The sequence below is a fragment of the Salmo salar genome, chromosome ssa10 (assembly GCF_905237065.1).
Source record: "Salmo salar chromosome ssa10, Ssal_v3.1, whole genome shotgun sequence".
Taxonomy (NCBI): domain Eukaryota; kingdom Metazoa; phylum Chordata; class Actinopteri; order Salmoniformes; family Salmonidae; genus Salmo; species Salmo salar.
The window spans coordinates 113441504-113458355 of NC_059451.1; the positions used below are offsets into that span (position 1 = coordinate 113441504).

A 16852-nucleotide genomic window follows, 5' to 3' on the forward strand; every position below is an offset into this window, starting at 1 on the left:
CTTGAGTGTACATAACGATTCACACCCCCAATACTTTGTAGAGCGACCTGTTGCAGCAATTACAGCTGCATGTAACGCTTTTGGTTTGGAGACGTAGCGGAGTCAGGCGCAGGAGACAGGTTTGAGTGAAAACAGTCTAGTTTACTCAAAAACACAAGCAAACGCTCCAACAGCAAAACAACAGCGTGAGGAGAAACACCTCCAACAACCACTGACAATGAACAATCACGGACAAAACAGAAAGGTAAGCCAGAGGGTTAAATAAGAAACATAATAAGGGAATTGAAACCAGGTGTGCGTAATCAAGACAAAACAAAATGAAAAGGGAAACATGGATCGGTGGTGACTAGAAAGCCGGTGACGTCGACCGCCAAACGTCGCCCGAACAAGGCAAGGGGCCGACTTCGGCGGAAGTCGTGACACTGCAAGTCTCATGGGGTGTGTCTCTATAAGCTTGGCACATCTAGCCACTGAGATTTTTGCCCATTCTTCAAGGCAAAACTGCTCCAGCTCCTTCAAGTTGGATGGGTTCCGCTGGTGTAAAGCAATCTTTAAGTCATACCATAGATTCTCAATTGGATTGAGGTCTGGGCTTTGAATAGGCCATTCCAAGACATTTAAATGTTTCCCCTTAAACCACTCGAGTGTTGCTTTAGCAGTATGCTTAGTATGCTTAGTGTCATTGTCCTGCTGGAAGGTGCACCTCCGTCCCAATCTCAAATCTCTGGAAGACATAAACAGATTTCCCTCAAGAATTTCCCTGTATTTAGCGCCATCCATCATTCCTTCAGTTCTGATCAGTTTCAAAGTCCCTGCCGATGAAAAACATCTGACAGCATGATGCTGCCACCACCACGCTTCACTGTGGGGATGGTGTTCTCGGGGTGATAAGAGGTGTTGGGTTTGCGCCAGACATAGCATTTTCCTTGATGGCCAAAAAGCTACATTTTAGTCTCATCTGACCAGACAGAGTACCTTCTTCCATATGTTTGGGGAGTCAATTCAATTCAATTCAATTTGCTTAATTGGCATGACGTAACAATGTACATATTGCCAAAGCTTATTTGGGATATTTACAATATGAAAAAAAAGAGCATCAAAATTCTCAATGGGACAACAGTAACAATACTAACCAAGGGTCAAAATAACCATACATTGAACAATAACAATAAGCATGCAGTAGAGTAGATGTGCAGGTTGATTGGTCTGTTAGACACTGTCCCTCAACTTATGGCAGGCAGCAATGTAGTACGCTGCCAACCCACAGCTCTCTGCGTCCTCCCCCAACAGGACGGGTAGCTTACTCTCATCAGAGAGGTCTTTGAAACCTTGAATAAGGGTTTCAAATTTGGGGAAATGACACTCTCTAACTGTTTTATATTTTTCACATTTTGTCAGGAAATGCAGCTCCGTCTCAGGTTCTGCTGTTGTGCAGCCTTTCCTCTACAGGGAGTCAGGTTTTCCTGTGTCTACCCTTCTCAATGGCAAGGCTGTGCTCACTGAGCCTGTACTTTGTCAAGGTTTTTCTATGGTTTTGATCAGTAACCATGGTCAAATAGTTAGCCACGGTGTACTGTCGATTTAGGGCCAGATAGCACTGCATTTTGCTTTGTGTTGTGCTTGTGTTTCCCAATAAGCAATGTCGTTTTGTTTTGACTGTTTTGTAATTTGGTTTATTCTGATTGATTGGATGTTCTTGGAGTCTGGAGTCTTGGAGTCTCCCACATGCCTTTTGGCGAACACCAAACGTGTTTGCTTATTTTTCTCTTTAAGCAATGACTTTTTTTCTGGCCACACTTCTGTAAAGCCCATTTGTGTGGAGTGTATGGCTTAAAGTGGTCCTATGGACAGATACTCCAATCTCCGCTGTGGAGCTTTGTAGCTCCTTCAGGGTTATCTTTGGTCTCTTTGTTGCCTCTCTGATTAATGTCCTCCTTGCCTGGTCCATGAGTTTTGGTGGGCAGCCCTCTCTTGGCAGGTTTCTTGTGGTGCCATATTCTTTCAATTTTTTAATAATGGATTTAATGGTGCTCTATGGGATGTTCACATTTTGGATATTTTTTTATTAACCAAGCCTGATCTGTACTTCTCCACAACTTTGTCCCTGACCTGTTTGGAGAGCTCCTTGGACTTCATGGTGCCGTTTGCTTGGTGGTGCCCCTTGCTTAGTGGTGTTGCAGACTCTGGGGCCTTTCAGAACAGGTGTATATATACTAGGATTATGTGACAGATCATGTGACACTTAGATTGCACACAGGTGGACTTTATTTAACTAATTATGTGACTTCTGAAGTTAATTGGTTGCACCAGATCTTATTTACGGGCTTCATATCAAAGGGGGTGAATACATATGCACGCACAACTTTTCCATTATTTTATAGAATTTTTTGTAACAAGTGATTTTTTTTCATTTCACTTCACCAATTTGGACTATTTTGTGTATGTCCATTACATGAAATCCAAATAAAAATAAATGTAAATTGTTGTAATTCAACAAAATAGGAAAAACGCCAAGGGGGATGAATACTTTTGCAAGGCACTGTATAGTGATCCTGGATGGCAGGAAGCTTGGTCCTAGTGATGTACTGGGCCATACTCATTACCCTCTGTAGTGCCTTGCAGTCGGAGGTCGAGCAGTTGCCATTCCAGGCAGTGATGCAACCGGTCAGGATGCTCTCGATGGTGCAGCTGTAGAACCTTTTGAGTATCTGAGGATCCATGCCAAATCTTTTCAGTCTCCTGATGGGGAATAGGCTTTGTAATGAGCCTGAAAAAACACTGTCACGTCTTAGTGGTTTTGAAATATGTATTGTTTAATCACATTGGAAAGAAAATACATGGAGTGAACAAATATAATAAATATAAAGTCTCTCAAAAGATACACATTTGCTTACTGCTTTTGTTTGCTTTTATTTAAATTGGTCCTCTCTTTTTGGAGCAGGATTGGGCCTAGAATGTGAGTGGAGACCTATAGTGACAGGCACAGGTTTGAGATATCATCTGTATGGACAAAACACCAGTAATAACACTACAACAGAGAGCACGTATGGTCACATATCCACAGAATGTATAGTGTCTTTCTTTCTCCTCCCGGGGGTGGATCAGTAAAATGTACTCCGCTTCAAGATGTACGGCCTCCGAGCTTTGGTGTTTTTCACTTGCCTCTTAAAAATATACGGTGATTTCCTTTTGAGCGGGTTGTCACTGTTTTGATCGCCGTCTAGGTACTCTTGAGAATTGTCAAGCAGCTGTAAAGAAAAACAGAATAATCAAATCAAATATTATTTGTCACATGCACTGAATACAACAGGTGTAGACCTTACAGTGAAATGCTTACTTACAAGCCCTTAACCAACAATGCAGTCTTAAGAAAAGACGTGCTAAGTAAAAAATAAGAATACAAATAATTAAAGAGCAGCAGTAAAATAACAATAGCGAGGCTATATACTGGGTGTACCGGTACAGAGTCAATGTGTGGGGGCACCGGTTAGTCGAGGTAATTGAGGTAATATGTACATGTACACTACCGTTCAAAGGTTTGGGGTCACTTAGAAATGTCCTTGTTTTTGAAAGAAAAGCACTTTTTTGTCCATTAAAATAACATCAAATTGATCAGAAATAGTGTAGACATTGTTATTGTTGCAAATTACTATTGCAGCTGGAAACGGCAGATTTTTTATGGAATATCTACATAGGCGCACAGAGGCCTATTATCAGCATCCATCACTCCTGTGTTCCAATGGCACGTTGTGTTAGCTAATCCAAGTTTATAATTTTAAAAGGCTAATTGATCCTTATAAAACCCTTTTGTAATTATGTTATCACAGTTAAAAACTGCAATAAAACTGGCCTTCTTTAGACTAGTTGAGTATCTGGAGCATCAGCATTTGTGGGTTCAATTACAGGCTCAAAATGGCGAGAAACAAAGCACTTTCTTTTGAAACTTGTCAGTCTATTCTTCTTCTGAGAAATGAAGGCTATTCCATGTGAGAAATTGCCAAGAAACTGAAAATCTCGTACAACGCTGTGTACTACTCCCTTCACAGAACTGCACAAACTGGCTCTAACCAGAATAGAAAGAGGAGTGGGAGGCCCTGGTGCACAACTGAGCAAGAGGACAAGTACATTAGAGTGTCTAGTTTGAGAAACAGATGCCTCACAAGTCCTCAACTGGCAGTTTCATGAAATAGTACCCGCAAAACACCAGTCTCAACTTCAACAGTGAAGAGGCGACTCTGGGATGCTGGCCTTCTAGGCAGAGTTGCAAAGAAAAAGCCATATCTCAGACTGGCCAATAAAAAGAAAAGATTAAGATGGGCAAAAGAAAACAGACACTGGACAGAGGAACTCTACCTAGAAGGCCAGCATCCCGGAGTCACCTCTTCACTGTTGACGTTGAGACTGGTGTTTTGCGGGTACTATTTAAAGAAGCTGCCAGTTGAGGACATAGACTTGGCACTCCAGTACCGCTTGTCGTGCTGTAGCAGAGAGAACAGTCTATGACTATGGTGGCTGGAGTCTTTGACAATTTTTAGGGCCTTCCTCTGACACCGCCTGATATAGAGGTCCCGGATGGCAGGAAGCTTGGCCCCAGTGATGAACTGGGCCGTATGCACTACCCTCTGTAGTGCCTTGCGGTCGGAGGCCGGGCAGTTGCCATACCAGACGGTGATGCAACCGGTCAGGATGCACACGATGGTGCAGCTGTAGAACTTTTTGAGGATCTGAGGACCCATGCCAAATCTTTTCAGTCTCCTAAGGGGGAATAGGCTTTGTAATGAGCCACTCCTGGTGCATAAGGCACTACTTTCGGCAAGGCCCATAGAGCTCTGGTGTAGTGCACTTTAAAGAATAGGGTGCCATTTGGAGCGCAGAAACAATAATTTGGACACCAGATAATGGTTGGTTTGTACCTACTGTATGCAGCTGTGGTTCAAACAAGTGTTTAGTGTATTTTCTTCCATGCATGAGAAAACAGGTCATCTGTATAGTCAGGCTGATGAGACCTCGATAATGATGTGTGAGGAACTGTGGCGTTGACAGTGTGCACGTCAACGTGACGGAGAAGCTGACAGTGTGCACGTCAACGTGATGGAGAAGCTGACAGTGTGCACGTCAACGTGACGGAGAAGCTGACAGTGTGCACGTCAACGTGATGGAGAATCTGACAGTGTGCACATCAACGTGATGGAGAAGCTGACAGTGTGCACGTCAACGTGATGGAGAAGCTGACAGTGTGCACGTCAACGTGACGGAGAAGCTGACAGTGTGCACGTCAACGTGATGGAGAAGCTGACAGTGTGCACGTCAACGTGACGGAGAAGCTGCCAGTGTGCACGTCAACGTGACGGAGAAGCTGACAGTGTGCACGTCAACGTGATGGAGAAGCTGACAGTGTGCACGTCAACGTGATGGAGAATCTGACAGTGTGCACGTCAACGTGATGGAGAAGCTGACAGTGTGCACGTCAACGTGATGGAGAAGCTGACAATGTGCACGTCAACGTGATGGAGAAGTTGACAGTGTGCACGTCAATGTGATGGAGAAGCTGACAGTGTGCACGTCAACGTGATGGAAAAGCTGACAGTGTGCACGTCAACGTGATGGAGAAGCTGACAGTGTGCACGTTAACATGATGGAGAAGCTGACAGTGTGCACGTCAACGTGATGGAGAAGCTGACAGTGTGCACGTCAACGTGATGGAAAAGCTTGAGAAAAGAGACGAGGAGAAGAATATGCGTTTAATGAGGGGTGTTTAGCGCTGTGCAGGGCCCAGAGATAGATGCTCATCGTGGGTATTTAGCGCTGTGCACGGCCCAGAGATAGATGCTCATCGTGGGTATTTAGCATTGTGCAGGGCCCAGAGATAGATGCTCATCGTGGGTATTTAGCGTTGTGCAGGGCCCAGAGATAGATGCTCATCGTGGGTATTTAGTGCTGTGCAGGGCCCAGAGATAGATGCTCATCGTGGGTATTTAGCTCTGTGCAGGGCCCAGAGATAGATGCTCATCGTGGGTATTTAGCGCTGTGCAGGGCCCAGAGATAGCTGCTCATCGTGGGTATTTAGCGTTGTGCAGGGCCCAGAGATAAATGCTCATTGTGGGTATTTAGCTCTGTGCAGGGCCCAGAGATAGATGCTCATCGTGGGTATTTAGTGCTGTGCAGGGCCCAGAGATAGATGCTCATCGTGGGTATTTAGCGTTGTGCAGGGCCCAGAGATAGATGCTCATTGTGGGTATTTAGCGTTGTGCAGGGCCCAGAGATATATGCTCATTGTGGGTATTTAGCATTGTGCAGGGCCCAGGGATAGATGCTCATCGTGGGTATTTAGCGTTGTGCAGGGCCCAGAGATAGATGCTGTGTATCAGCCTCTGTCATTATGGGTCTCGGATTGGTCATCCCTGTCTGTGGCCTGATTCAATCAGATCGAGCTGATGTTTTGACGGTGTTGGAGGTGTAACTGTGGTATGAGCTGACGGATCGAGGAGCGGCTGCTGTTGTCTGTCACAAACCACTCCCTTCCTTATTATCCCTACTGAGCAAGAAGTTCAAAACGGTACTAGACAGTGTTGGCTCTATCCATGGTAGAAATAATGACTCTCAAATGTCAAACCGTTGATGTGAGGCTAATGCATGTTTTCATGTTCATTTGGATGAGGGGATTATAGCCTGTCAGTCTAATTCGAGTGTTGAAACTTGTAACGCGTCTGCATGGGATTTGTTGGATTATAGTCGGGTGTGGTTTCGTTGCACCCAATGGCAGTGTCCGCGATAAGGTAACGCAACGAGACACTTGTGGATTTGACAGCTCTAATTCAGTTCCACCGCCGACACCTCCGACACCAGTCCTTAACGTCTGTCTATCCCAGTGTACAGTATGTATGCATGCATCCCTGTGTCCGTCCCTCACCTCTCGGGGCTGCAGTACTCTGCAGATGTGCTGTAGATCGAGGAGCTCATCCAAGGGCTCCGGCAGGGAGGCCAGCCTCTCCCCCAGCTCCTCCCCAGTGTTATACTCCTCCTGTTCTCTCCACAACCGGCTGTTTATCAGGCTGTTCACCATCCTGCACACGTTCACCAGGGACACACGCCAGTAGGGGGCGTTCTGCTTGCTCTGTTTCATGTGAGAGACGATAAGAAATAATTAAGACAGTGTGTGTGTGTGTGTGTGTGTGTGTGTGTGTGTGTGTGTGTGTGTGTGTGTGTGTGTGTGTGTGTGTGTGTGTGTGTGTGTGTGTGTGTGTGTGTGTGTGTGTGTGTGTACGTGTTTAACTATACTTGTGGAGACCAAGTCCCCACAAGAATAGTAAACAAACAAAAATTTGACCAACTGGGGACATTTTGTTAGTCCCCACAAGGTCAAATGCTTTTTCTATGGGGTTTAGGCGTTAAGGTTAGAATTAGTGTTAGGATTAGAGTTAGAATTAGGTTTAGGGTTAGAATTAGGATTGGGGTTAGAATTAGTGTTAGGGTTAGAATTAGGTTTAGGGTTAGGGTTAGGAGCTAGGGTTAGGTTTAGGTTTAGGTTAGGTTTTTGGGTTAAGGTTAGGGTTAGGGTTAGGGTTAGGGTAAGGGTATGGGTTAGGGTTAGGGTTAGGCTTAGGGTTAGGGGTTATGGAAAATAGTATTTTGAATGGGACTGAATTGTTTGTCCCCACAAGGTTAGCTGTGCTGTGCAAGACTGTGTGTGTGTGTGCATGTGTGTGCGTGTGTGTGTGTGTGTGTGCGCGTGTGCGTGCGTGTGTGTGCGCGTGTGTGTGCGTGTGTGTGTGTGCATAACTGCTTTCTGCTCCCTCTCACAATTCATGGCAACAGATCAGATCTTAACCTTATCTAGCTCCAAGCCTGCTGTATCATAATCTAGTTTGAGCGTGTGGTATTGGATGGTGTGAAGCCCCTGCCGCTGCCTGTGGGGACCCCTGTGCGTGGGCCGACTCCCTAACAGCGCACAGCCCAGACTCCCTCCTGGGTGTCACTGACAATGATGAACAGAGTCATAAGGAACATAAGATTGGAGTTTCTAAATCACCTCAAACCCCATCTCACCTATCAGCTTTGCTTTTATAGATGGCAAAGGATAGCACTTTTATTTCCTGGCATCGCCATTGTTGAGAGAGGAGTTGTTAGATATTACATATGGATTTTATAGGCCAGGGGGGAGAAACGGCACAGAGTGGATATGTATCGTACCGAGCAGTCTGAGCCATAAACCACTCCAGAGACAAGACAGAAAGGACGCCTCGGTCTGGCTGGATAGTGTTGTGAGTTCCTGACAATATTAACATTTGGAAAACCCTACAATTACAAATGAGGTCTTGTTTACTTCCAAATGAACAGTTTATTAACACACTGAGTTGTGAGACGAGTGGTAGGTTTACTTTTAATTGTGTCTCGTCCTTCGTCAGTATCTTTTCGCTCAGTGTCACTTAATCAATGAGGGACTGAGAGACGGATCCCGTGTTTATGGAGCAGGAATGGTCCAATAATGCCTGCATCCCCTGCAGAGTGACTAACTGCCATTTTAAATGGCACATCCCCATTTCTATTGAATTGTCTGTCAATGGCTAGTCTTTCATGACAGTTATGGGTGCAGAGATTATCCACTGGCTAGATTACTACTTCAGCCATTATTAAATGAACTATTCCTTTAAGACACTGGCTACTGGTTTATCCAGAATAAGTTTATATCACCTTACTCACCAAATGGTTGACTGAAACAGCTCGACGAAAATTTAAAGGCAATGTTCCTGCGCCAGCGGAGACTGCATTCACGGTAAACGCTGCAAATGTCGGAAATTACCTTAGAATTTCAACGCAAGCTTCCGTCTAATTCCCTGTTCTAATTCCACTCTTTTCTATTCTGTTTAGTAAAATATGTGGGAATGCATGCAGCAGTTAAAAATTGACATGACAGATACTAATGAAATAATAAACTGTTGTTTAACACCCCTGATCATTTGTGCAGTTGTCTTTTCATGGCCTGTCAAACAGCTGCCAAATAAGATCACCAACAAGTGTCATGGAAACAATAGTCAACCTATTTCAACAGATAATAGCAAACTGATCCCCAACGGAACCATGTGTAATGTGTGTATAATCTAAAGAGGAACATGTGTAATCTGTGTATAATCTAAAGAGGAACCATGTGTAATCTGTGTATAATCTAAAGAGGAACATGTGTAATCTGTGTATAATCTAAAGAGGGACCATGTGTAATCTGTGTATAATCTAAAGAGGAACCATGTGTAATCTGTGTATAATCTAAAGAGGAACATGTGTAATCTGTGTATAATCTAAAGAGGAACATGTGTAATCTGTGTATAATCTAAAGAGGAACCACGTGTAATGTGTGTATAATCTAAAGAGGAACCACGTGTAATCTGTGTATAATCTAAAGAGGAACCATGTGTAATCTGTGTATAATCTAAAGAGGAACCATGTGTAATCTGTGAATAATCTAAAGAGGAACCATGTGTAATCTGTGTATAATCTAAAGAGGAACCATGTGTAATCTGTGTATAATCTAAAGAGGAACCATGTGTAATGTGTGTATAATCTAAAGAGGAACCATGTGTAATCTGTGTATAATCTAAAGAGGAACCATGTGTAATCTGTGTATAATAATGTCTAGTACAACACTGTCTAATACAACACTGTCTATCCAGTGTCTTCTTGAGCACTCCATCACTCATCTGGCGACCTATTATTACAATCAGCCCTCCAAGGAACCTTATAAACCATAAATCACAGAGTTTATTTGTCATAGTCATGTCTCAGTGTGTCCGCCTCATTATCAGACTGAGAGTGGGGAGTAGGGAGTGTGTGTGTGTGTGTGTGTGTGTGTGTGTGTGTGTGTGTGTGTGTGCGTGCGTGCGTGCGTGCGTGTGTGTGTGTGTGTGTGTGCGTGTGTGTGCGTCCGTGTCGGCCGCACGGCGCTATGTTGCTGTCAGAGACAATCTGAATGGTATTAGCTCAGGTAATCAGTCTCCAGGCTCCACTAGTTCCTGTTCCATGATAAATACCCATATAGAAGAAGTAATAATTATGTTATACCTGAATGAATTTGAACTGTTTTTAATTCAATTCCCATTACGTGTGTGTGTGTGTGTGTGTGTGTGTGTGTGTGTGTGTGTGTGTGTGTGTGTGTGTGTGTGTGTGTGTGTGTGTGTGTGTGTGTGTGTGTGTGTGTGTGTGTGTGTGTGCGTGTGTGTGTGTGTGCGTCCGTGTCGGCCGCATGGCACTATGTTGCTGTCAGAGACAATCTGAATGGTATTAGCTCAGGTAATCAGTCTCCAGGCTCCACTAGTTCCTGTTCCATGATAAATACCCATATAGAAGAAGTAATAATTATGTTATACCTGAATGAATTTGAACTGTTTTTAATTCAATTCCCATTACGTGTGTGTGTGTGTCGGTGTACGTGTGTGTGTGTGTGTGTGTGTGTGTGTGTGTGTGTGTGTGTGTGTGTGTGTGTGCGTGCGGGAGTGTTTATGCATGTGTGAGTCAAAAAGTATTGAAGTTACTGGAAAAAGTGATTTTGAAAGCTTTACTGGTGCATTATCAGATTATTATTGACTGTACTAGATTGAACATTTATGTTTTTTCAAAGATCATATATCCTAATAAAGAAATCTGGGAAACTATGAACAAATAGCATCTACAATGAGACAATTCAAGTTGAAACAGAAACCCAGAGAGGAAGATGACATATCTAAAGGACAGGTCTATATCCAGCCCCCATGAAAGAGCGCACACACACACGCACGCACACACACACACACACACACACACACACACACACACACACACACACACACACACACACACACACACACTCATACGCGCACACACACACACACTCATACGCGCACACACACACCTCAGATCTGACAGGTGCAAAGAGGAGGCAGTACAGTACCTTTGAAGTAAAGAGACTGCTCAATAGCTCCTCTTCTATCGCCCGCTGTTCTTGGTCAACATCTGTCAGATAGACACAAAACAAGAGTTGGAGTACAGGTGTATAGGTATCATACAGGTATCATAGAGGTATCATACAGGTATCATACAGGTAGGCAGTATAACAATACTTATACACATATCATACAGGTTCCATACAGGTAGGCATATAACTTATACAGGTATCATACAGGTATCATACAGGTATCATACAGGTAGGCATATAACAATACTTATACAGGTATCATACAGGTATCATACAGGTAGACATATAACAATACTTATACAGGTATCATACAGGTATCATACAGGTAGACATATAACAATACTTATACAGGTATCATACAGGTAGACATATAACAATACTTATACAGGTATCATAGAGGTATCATACAGGTAGACATATAACAATACTAATACAGGTATCCTACAGGTAGGCATATAACAATACTTATACAGGTATCATACAGGTATCATACAGGTAGACATATAACAATACTTATACAGGTATCATACAGGTATCATACAGGTAGACATATAACAATACTTATACAGGTATCATAGAGGTATCATACAGGTAGACATATAACAATACTAATACAGGTATCCTACAGGTAGGCATATAACAATACTTATACAGGTATCATACAGGTATCATACAGGTAGACATATAACAATACTAATACAGGTATCCTAAGTAGGAAAAAATAATACAGGTATCATACAGGTAGGCAGTATAACAATACTTATACAGGTATCATACAGGTATCATACAGGTATCATACAGGTAGGCATATAACAATACGTATACAGGTATCATGCGGGTAGGCATATAACAATATATATACAGGTATCATACAGGTAGGCATATATCAATACTTATACAGGTATCATACAGGTATCATACAGGTAGGCATATAACAATACGTATACAGGTATCATGCGGGTAGGCATATAACAATATATATACAGGTATCATACAGGTAGGCATATATCAATACTTATACAGGTATCATACAGGTATCATACAGGTAGGCATATAACAATACTTATACAGGTATCATGCAGGTAGGCATATAACAATACTTATACAGGTATCATACAGGTATCATACAGGTAGGCATATAACAATACTTATACAGGTATCATACAGGTAGGCATATAACAATACTTATACAGGTATAATACAGGTATCATACAGGTAGGCATATAACAATACTTATACAGGTATCATACAGGTAGGCATATAACAATACTTATACAGGTATCATACAGGTATCATACAGGTAGACCTATAACAATACTTATACAGGTATCATACAGGTATCATACAGGTAGGCATATAACAATACTTATACAGGTATCATACAGGTATCATACAGGTAGACATATAACAATACTTATACAGGTATCATAGAGGTATCATACAGGTAGACATATAACAATACTAATACAGGTATCCTACAGGTAGGCATATAACAATACTTATACAGGTATCATACAGGTATCATACAGGTAGACATATAACAATACTAATACAGGTATCCTACAGGTAGGCATATAACAATACTTATACAGGTATCATACAGGTATCATACAGGTATCATACAGGTAGGCATATAACAATACTTATACAGGTATCATACAGGTATTTTGTGCTCCAATCCATAATAAAAACTTGGTTTCTATCACCTTGACTTAATGTTGTTCTAGCATTTCCCTCAACAGCTTTATCCAACTGAATTGATTTGCTTGGTGCAAATGTAGCCCTCATAGCCTAATCAAGCCAATTTGAAGCCTAATAACTTTCTGTTAGAGCCTGACCCTCAAACATCGACTAAAGGTGCTCAACCAAGAAAAGCTCAAAGATTTTTGACATCCATTTTGAAGCGTGTCACAGAGTTCAGCTAACCAAACATCGATTAGATGTTCAATCAAATCACTTTTGCTCCTTGAGCCAGGAAGTTAATACTGCAGTGGGCTAAATCAGGATAACACAGAGTGTTTCTTGGTAGTCTTAAAACAAATCTACTTTGAAACAAAAGTATACACTTTAAAGACATGGTTATGGGCTTTAAAAAAAGAAGACACCTGTACCATGTCAGATATAGAGTTGAAATGTATTACATTTTGAGTTTGTATCCCAATATTACACTTTATATACATCACAGAAGACTGAAATATAACAAAACTGTTTGACAAACAGGTAGAAACACTGGATTTTCTGCAGTTGAATAATATATATATGTTTATTCATTATGAAATGATGAAATATATGAATAACATTCCACCCATGAGGCCACTGGAGGGTGATGTGGTCATGTGACTGCAGGAAAGGGCTACGGCTCTTTTGGGTGCTGCTAGATCGGATTCCCCTCCTCCCCCCTCGCCCACACCCTACAGTAACATCAGTCCATTTCTACGACAGAGCTATGTGCTTAATAAGCTCAACAGAACAATGTGCTGTTTCTTTCTGAGAGGATTAAAGGGCTTATGTAATTGAGGTATAATTAGTAAGGATCACTAAACACCCGAGGTGTCCAGGTTTTTTCAAGACTGGCTATAATAAAGACTGAATGAGGGCTCTCCAAGACTGGTTATAATAAAGACTGAATGAGGGCTCTCCAAGACTGGTTATAATAAAGACTGAATGAGGGCTCTCCAAGACTGGCTATAATAAAGACTGAATGAGGGCTCTCCAAGACTGGCTATAATAAAGACTGAATGAGGGCTCTCCAAGACTGGTTATAATAAAGACTGAATGAGGGCTCTCCAAGACTGGCTATAATAAAGACTGAATGAGGGCTCTCCAAGACTGGCTATAATAAAGACTGAATGAGGGCTCTCCAAGACTGGCTATAATAAAGATTGAATGAGGGCTCTCCAAGACTGGCTATAATAAAGACTGAATGAGGGCTCTCCAAGACTGGCTATAATAAAGACTGAATGAGGGCTCTCCAAGACTGGCTATAATAAAGACTGAATGAGGGCTCTCCAAGACTGGTTATAATAAAGACTGAATGAGGGCTCTCCAAGACTGGTTATAATAAAGACTGAATGAGGGCTCTCCAAGACTGGTTATAATAAAGACTGAATGAGGGCTCTCCAAGACTGGTTATAATAAAGACTGAATGAGGGCTCTCCAAGACTGGTTATAATAAAGACTGAATGAGGGCTCTCCAAGACTGGTTATAATAAAGACTAAATGAGGGCTCTCCAAGGCTGGTTATAATAAAGACTGAATGAGGGCTCTCCAAGACTGGCTATAATAAAGACTGAATGAGGGCTCTCCAAGACTGGCTATAATAAAGACTGAATGAGGGCTCTCCAAGACTGGTTATAATAAAGACTAAATGAGGGCTCTCCAAGACTGGTTATAATAAAGACTGAATGAGGGCTCTCCAAGACTGGTTATAATAAAGACTGAATGAGGGCTCTCCAAGACTGGTTATAATAAAGACTGAATGAGGGCTCTCCAAGACTGGCTATAATAAAAATTGAATGAGGGCTCTCCAAGACTGGCTATAATAAAGACTGAATGAGGGCTCTCCAAGACTGGCTATAATAAAGACTGAATGAGGGCTCTCCAAGACTGGCTATAATAAAGACTGAATGAGGGCTCTCCAAGGCTGGTTATAATAAAGACTGAATGAGGGCTCTCCAAGACTGGTTATAATAAAGACTGAATGAGGGCTCTCCAAGACTGGTTATAATAAAGACTGAAACAAACAGAGAACACTAGCACGTCACGGTTATACTCTCAGAAATACGGTATAAAACAGGTTGTTTTAGCCAGTAGGATTTAAAAGGGAGAGAGGGGTGAAGAGAGAGAGAGAGAGCAAAAAGAGAAAGAGAGAGAGAGAGAGAGAGAGAGAGAGAGAGGGAGAGAGAGAGGGGGGAGAGCGAGAGAGAGAGGGAGAAAGCGAGAGAGAGAGAGAGATAGAGAGAGAAATAGAGAGAAATAGAGAGAGAGATAGAGAGAGAAATAGAGAGAGAAATAGAGAGAGAGAAATAGAGAGAGAGAAATAGAGAGAGAAATAGAGAGAGCTAATCAACGAGCAGATAGTCAGACGTGTGTTAAAGCATCAATTAACCCAGTGGTCACAAACCCTGATCCTGGAAACTTTCAATTGGCTGTCTTAGCTCTAAAACACCTGAGGCAACTAGGCTAGGGCATTGATTAAATGGATAGATGGATAGTTCTGTGCTGGGCTAGAACAAAACCACGCACACCCTGAATCTCTGCAGATCTACCCCACTAGAACGATGCACACCAAAAATGTGTTGAAAATGAATTTATTGTATTCATATTTTGCTGCAATGTAATACAACTCTCCAAGTGTGTACTTTACATATGAAGTTGGTTGAAGAAGATTACATTCAACTTACTAAACTTATGTTGTGAATTTTGGTGAATTACATTTTGTAGAATTTCAAAGAAACATGATTTGATAAAATAATGTCATTTATGGACTCTAAATACTTACAAAACATATAAATAACAAAATCATCTGACAACATTGGGTGAATTTAGAGGACACCCACTATTTCAGAGCATATCTCAGAGAGGTTGTGTCTTCTTGATAGGAATGTCAGGGTAATCAATGGATGTTAAATGACAAGATAACTATAGCGTGCATTGTGAAATCCACCTGTTGCAAAAGTATGTTTCAGTTGAGAGGAATTCAATTAGTCCCTAGTCTCTGAGTATATGTCCTGTTCTTTCAAGATTAAATCCAACCTAATCAGTTGACAATGCAACCAATATAACACTCAGCAAGGTAGCAAATCAATTAGCATCATTAGGAAAGGATATCAAAGGATGCCCGTGCTTACCTGAACATAATATGCCACACGTCAAACAGAGGAGAAGCACAAACGCCAACTGTGCCTGCATCTTGGAGAAAATCCCACACTCTGAATCCAGCTAGCTAAGCAGGACCCAAGTCCATAGGGTTAGGGGTCAAATGCAGAAAGAGAGACAGAGATGGAAGTGGAAGTGGAGAAGGAGTGAACTCAGTCTGTTTCTCCTTGTGTTCTCTTTTTCCTGTCAGTGACAGTGTGTGACTGTGTCCTCCTGGCTGTAGGCAGAATGAATGAAGTGAAGAACACTGGGCTCCATTCCCTCACTATATAAGAGGTAGAATGATGTCAGAGGACCACTCCCCCCCACTCCCTCCTTCATCCTCCATTCCTCCATCCTCTCCCCTTTCCCTCTCCCCCTTTCTCTCTCGCTCATCGCCCTCTCCCCCTCTTTCTCAATCTATGAGCCTTGGCGCGGTGTCATCGTGACATCAGACGTCATCCCCGCGTCACACATCAAGGTTTTGCATCATACAACTTCTAGATGTGGTTATTTTCATATTTGGTTATATTTATTACTTTAGAGTGGGTAGATTGATTGGTTTTCTGATTTGTTTGTGAAGGAGAGCTGTGTGTCTGAAGTTGAGGACCCCCTGTCTCACTGGGATTCAGAGACACACTCTCAGGGCTCTACAAATACTCTATAAACCCCAATATTTTTTCTAACACTTATTTCTGGGTGTTTTAGGTGGTGTCTAAATTAGGATTTAATGATGTCTTATCAAGCCTAGATCAATGTGATACAATTAAAGTTGTATCACTCTTCTTACCTTGAGACCAAACGCTGAGAAGTTATTACTATGGGTATAGGGAGTTTTATTATATGAGTTGTATTATAGGCTTATTTTCACCATATTCTACCATCAAACAAAATGTCTGTGATTATTATATTATATTGTTTTCTTATTTTTCTCCCCCAACGATTCCATTGTCATACATTTGAAATAAATAAATACATTATTTGAGTAATAGCCATTTTGTGTAATAATATATTAACAACTTCTATCAAAAACCCTAGGCTACTGGTAGTCCC

General features: G+C 42.0%; 1 protein-coding gene across 1 annotated transcript; it reads right to left on the minus strand.

The window, feature by feature from the left end:
* Positions 1-2798: 2798 nt before the first annotated feature.
* Positions 2799-16041, minus strand: nts (neurotensin). The gene is made up of 4 exons (XM_014125760.2): positions 15793-16041; positions 10919-10980; positions 6911-7114; positions 2799-3248 (listed from the first exon to the last, which is right to left on the minus strand). Exons 1-4 carry the CDS (start codon positions 15851-15853, stop codon positions 3102-3104), a joined length of 474 nt encoding a protein of 157 aa, XP_013981235.1. The 5' UTR covers positions 15854-16041; the 3' UTR covers positions 2799-3101.
* Between the last annotated feature and the right edge of the window lie 811 nt (positions 16042-16852).

Bases quoted from the DNA above. Each gene is read 5' to 3' on its own strand.
- nts (XM_014125760.2), bottom strand. From the start codon at position 15,853: ATGCAGGCACAGTTGGCGTTTGTGCTTCTCCTCTGTTTGACGTGTGGC. The intron at 7,115-10,918 runs GTACTGTACTGC...CACATGAAACAG, and splicing joins GCAGTCTCTTTACTTCAAAG to AGCAAGCAGAACGCCCCCTA. The intron at 3,249-6,910 runs GTGAGGGACGGA...TTTTCTTTACAG, and splicing joins GAGTACTGCAGCCCCGAGAG to CTGCTTGACAATTCTCAAGA.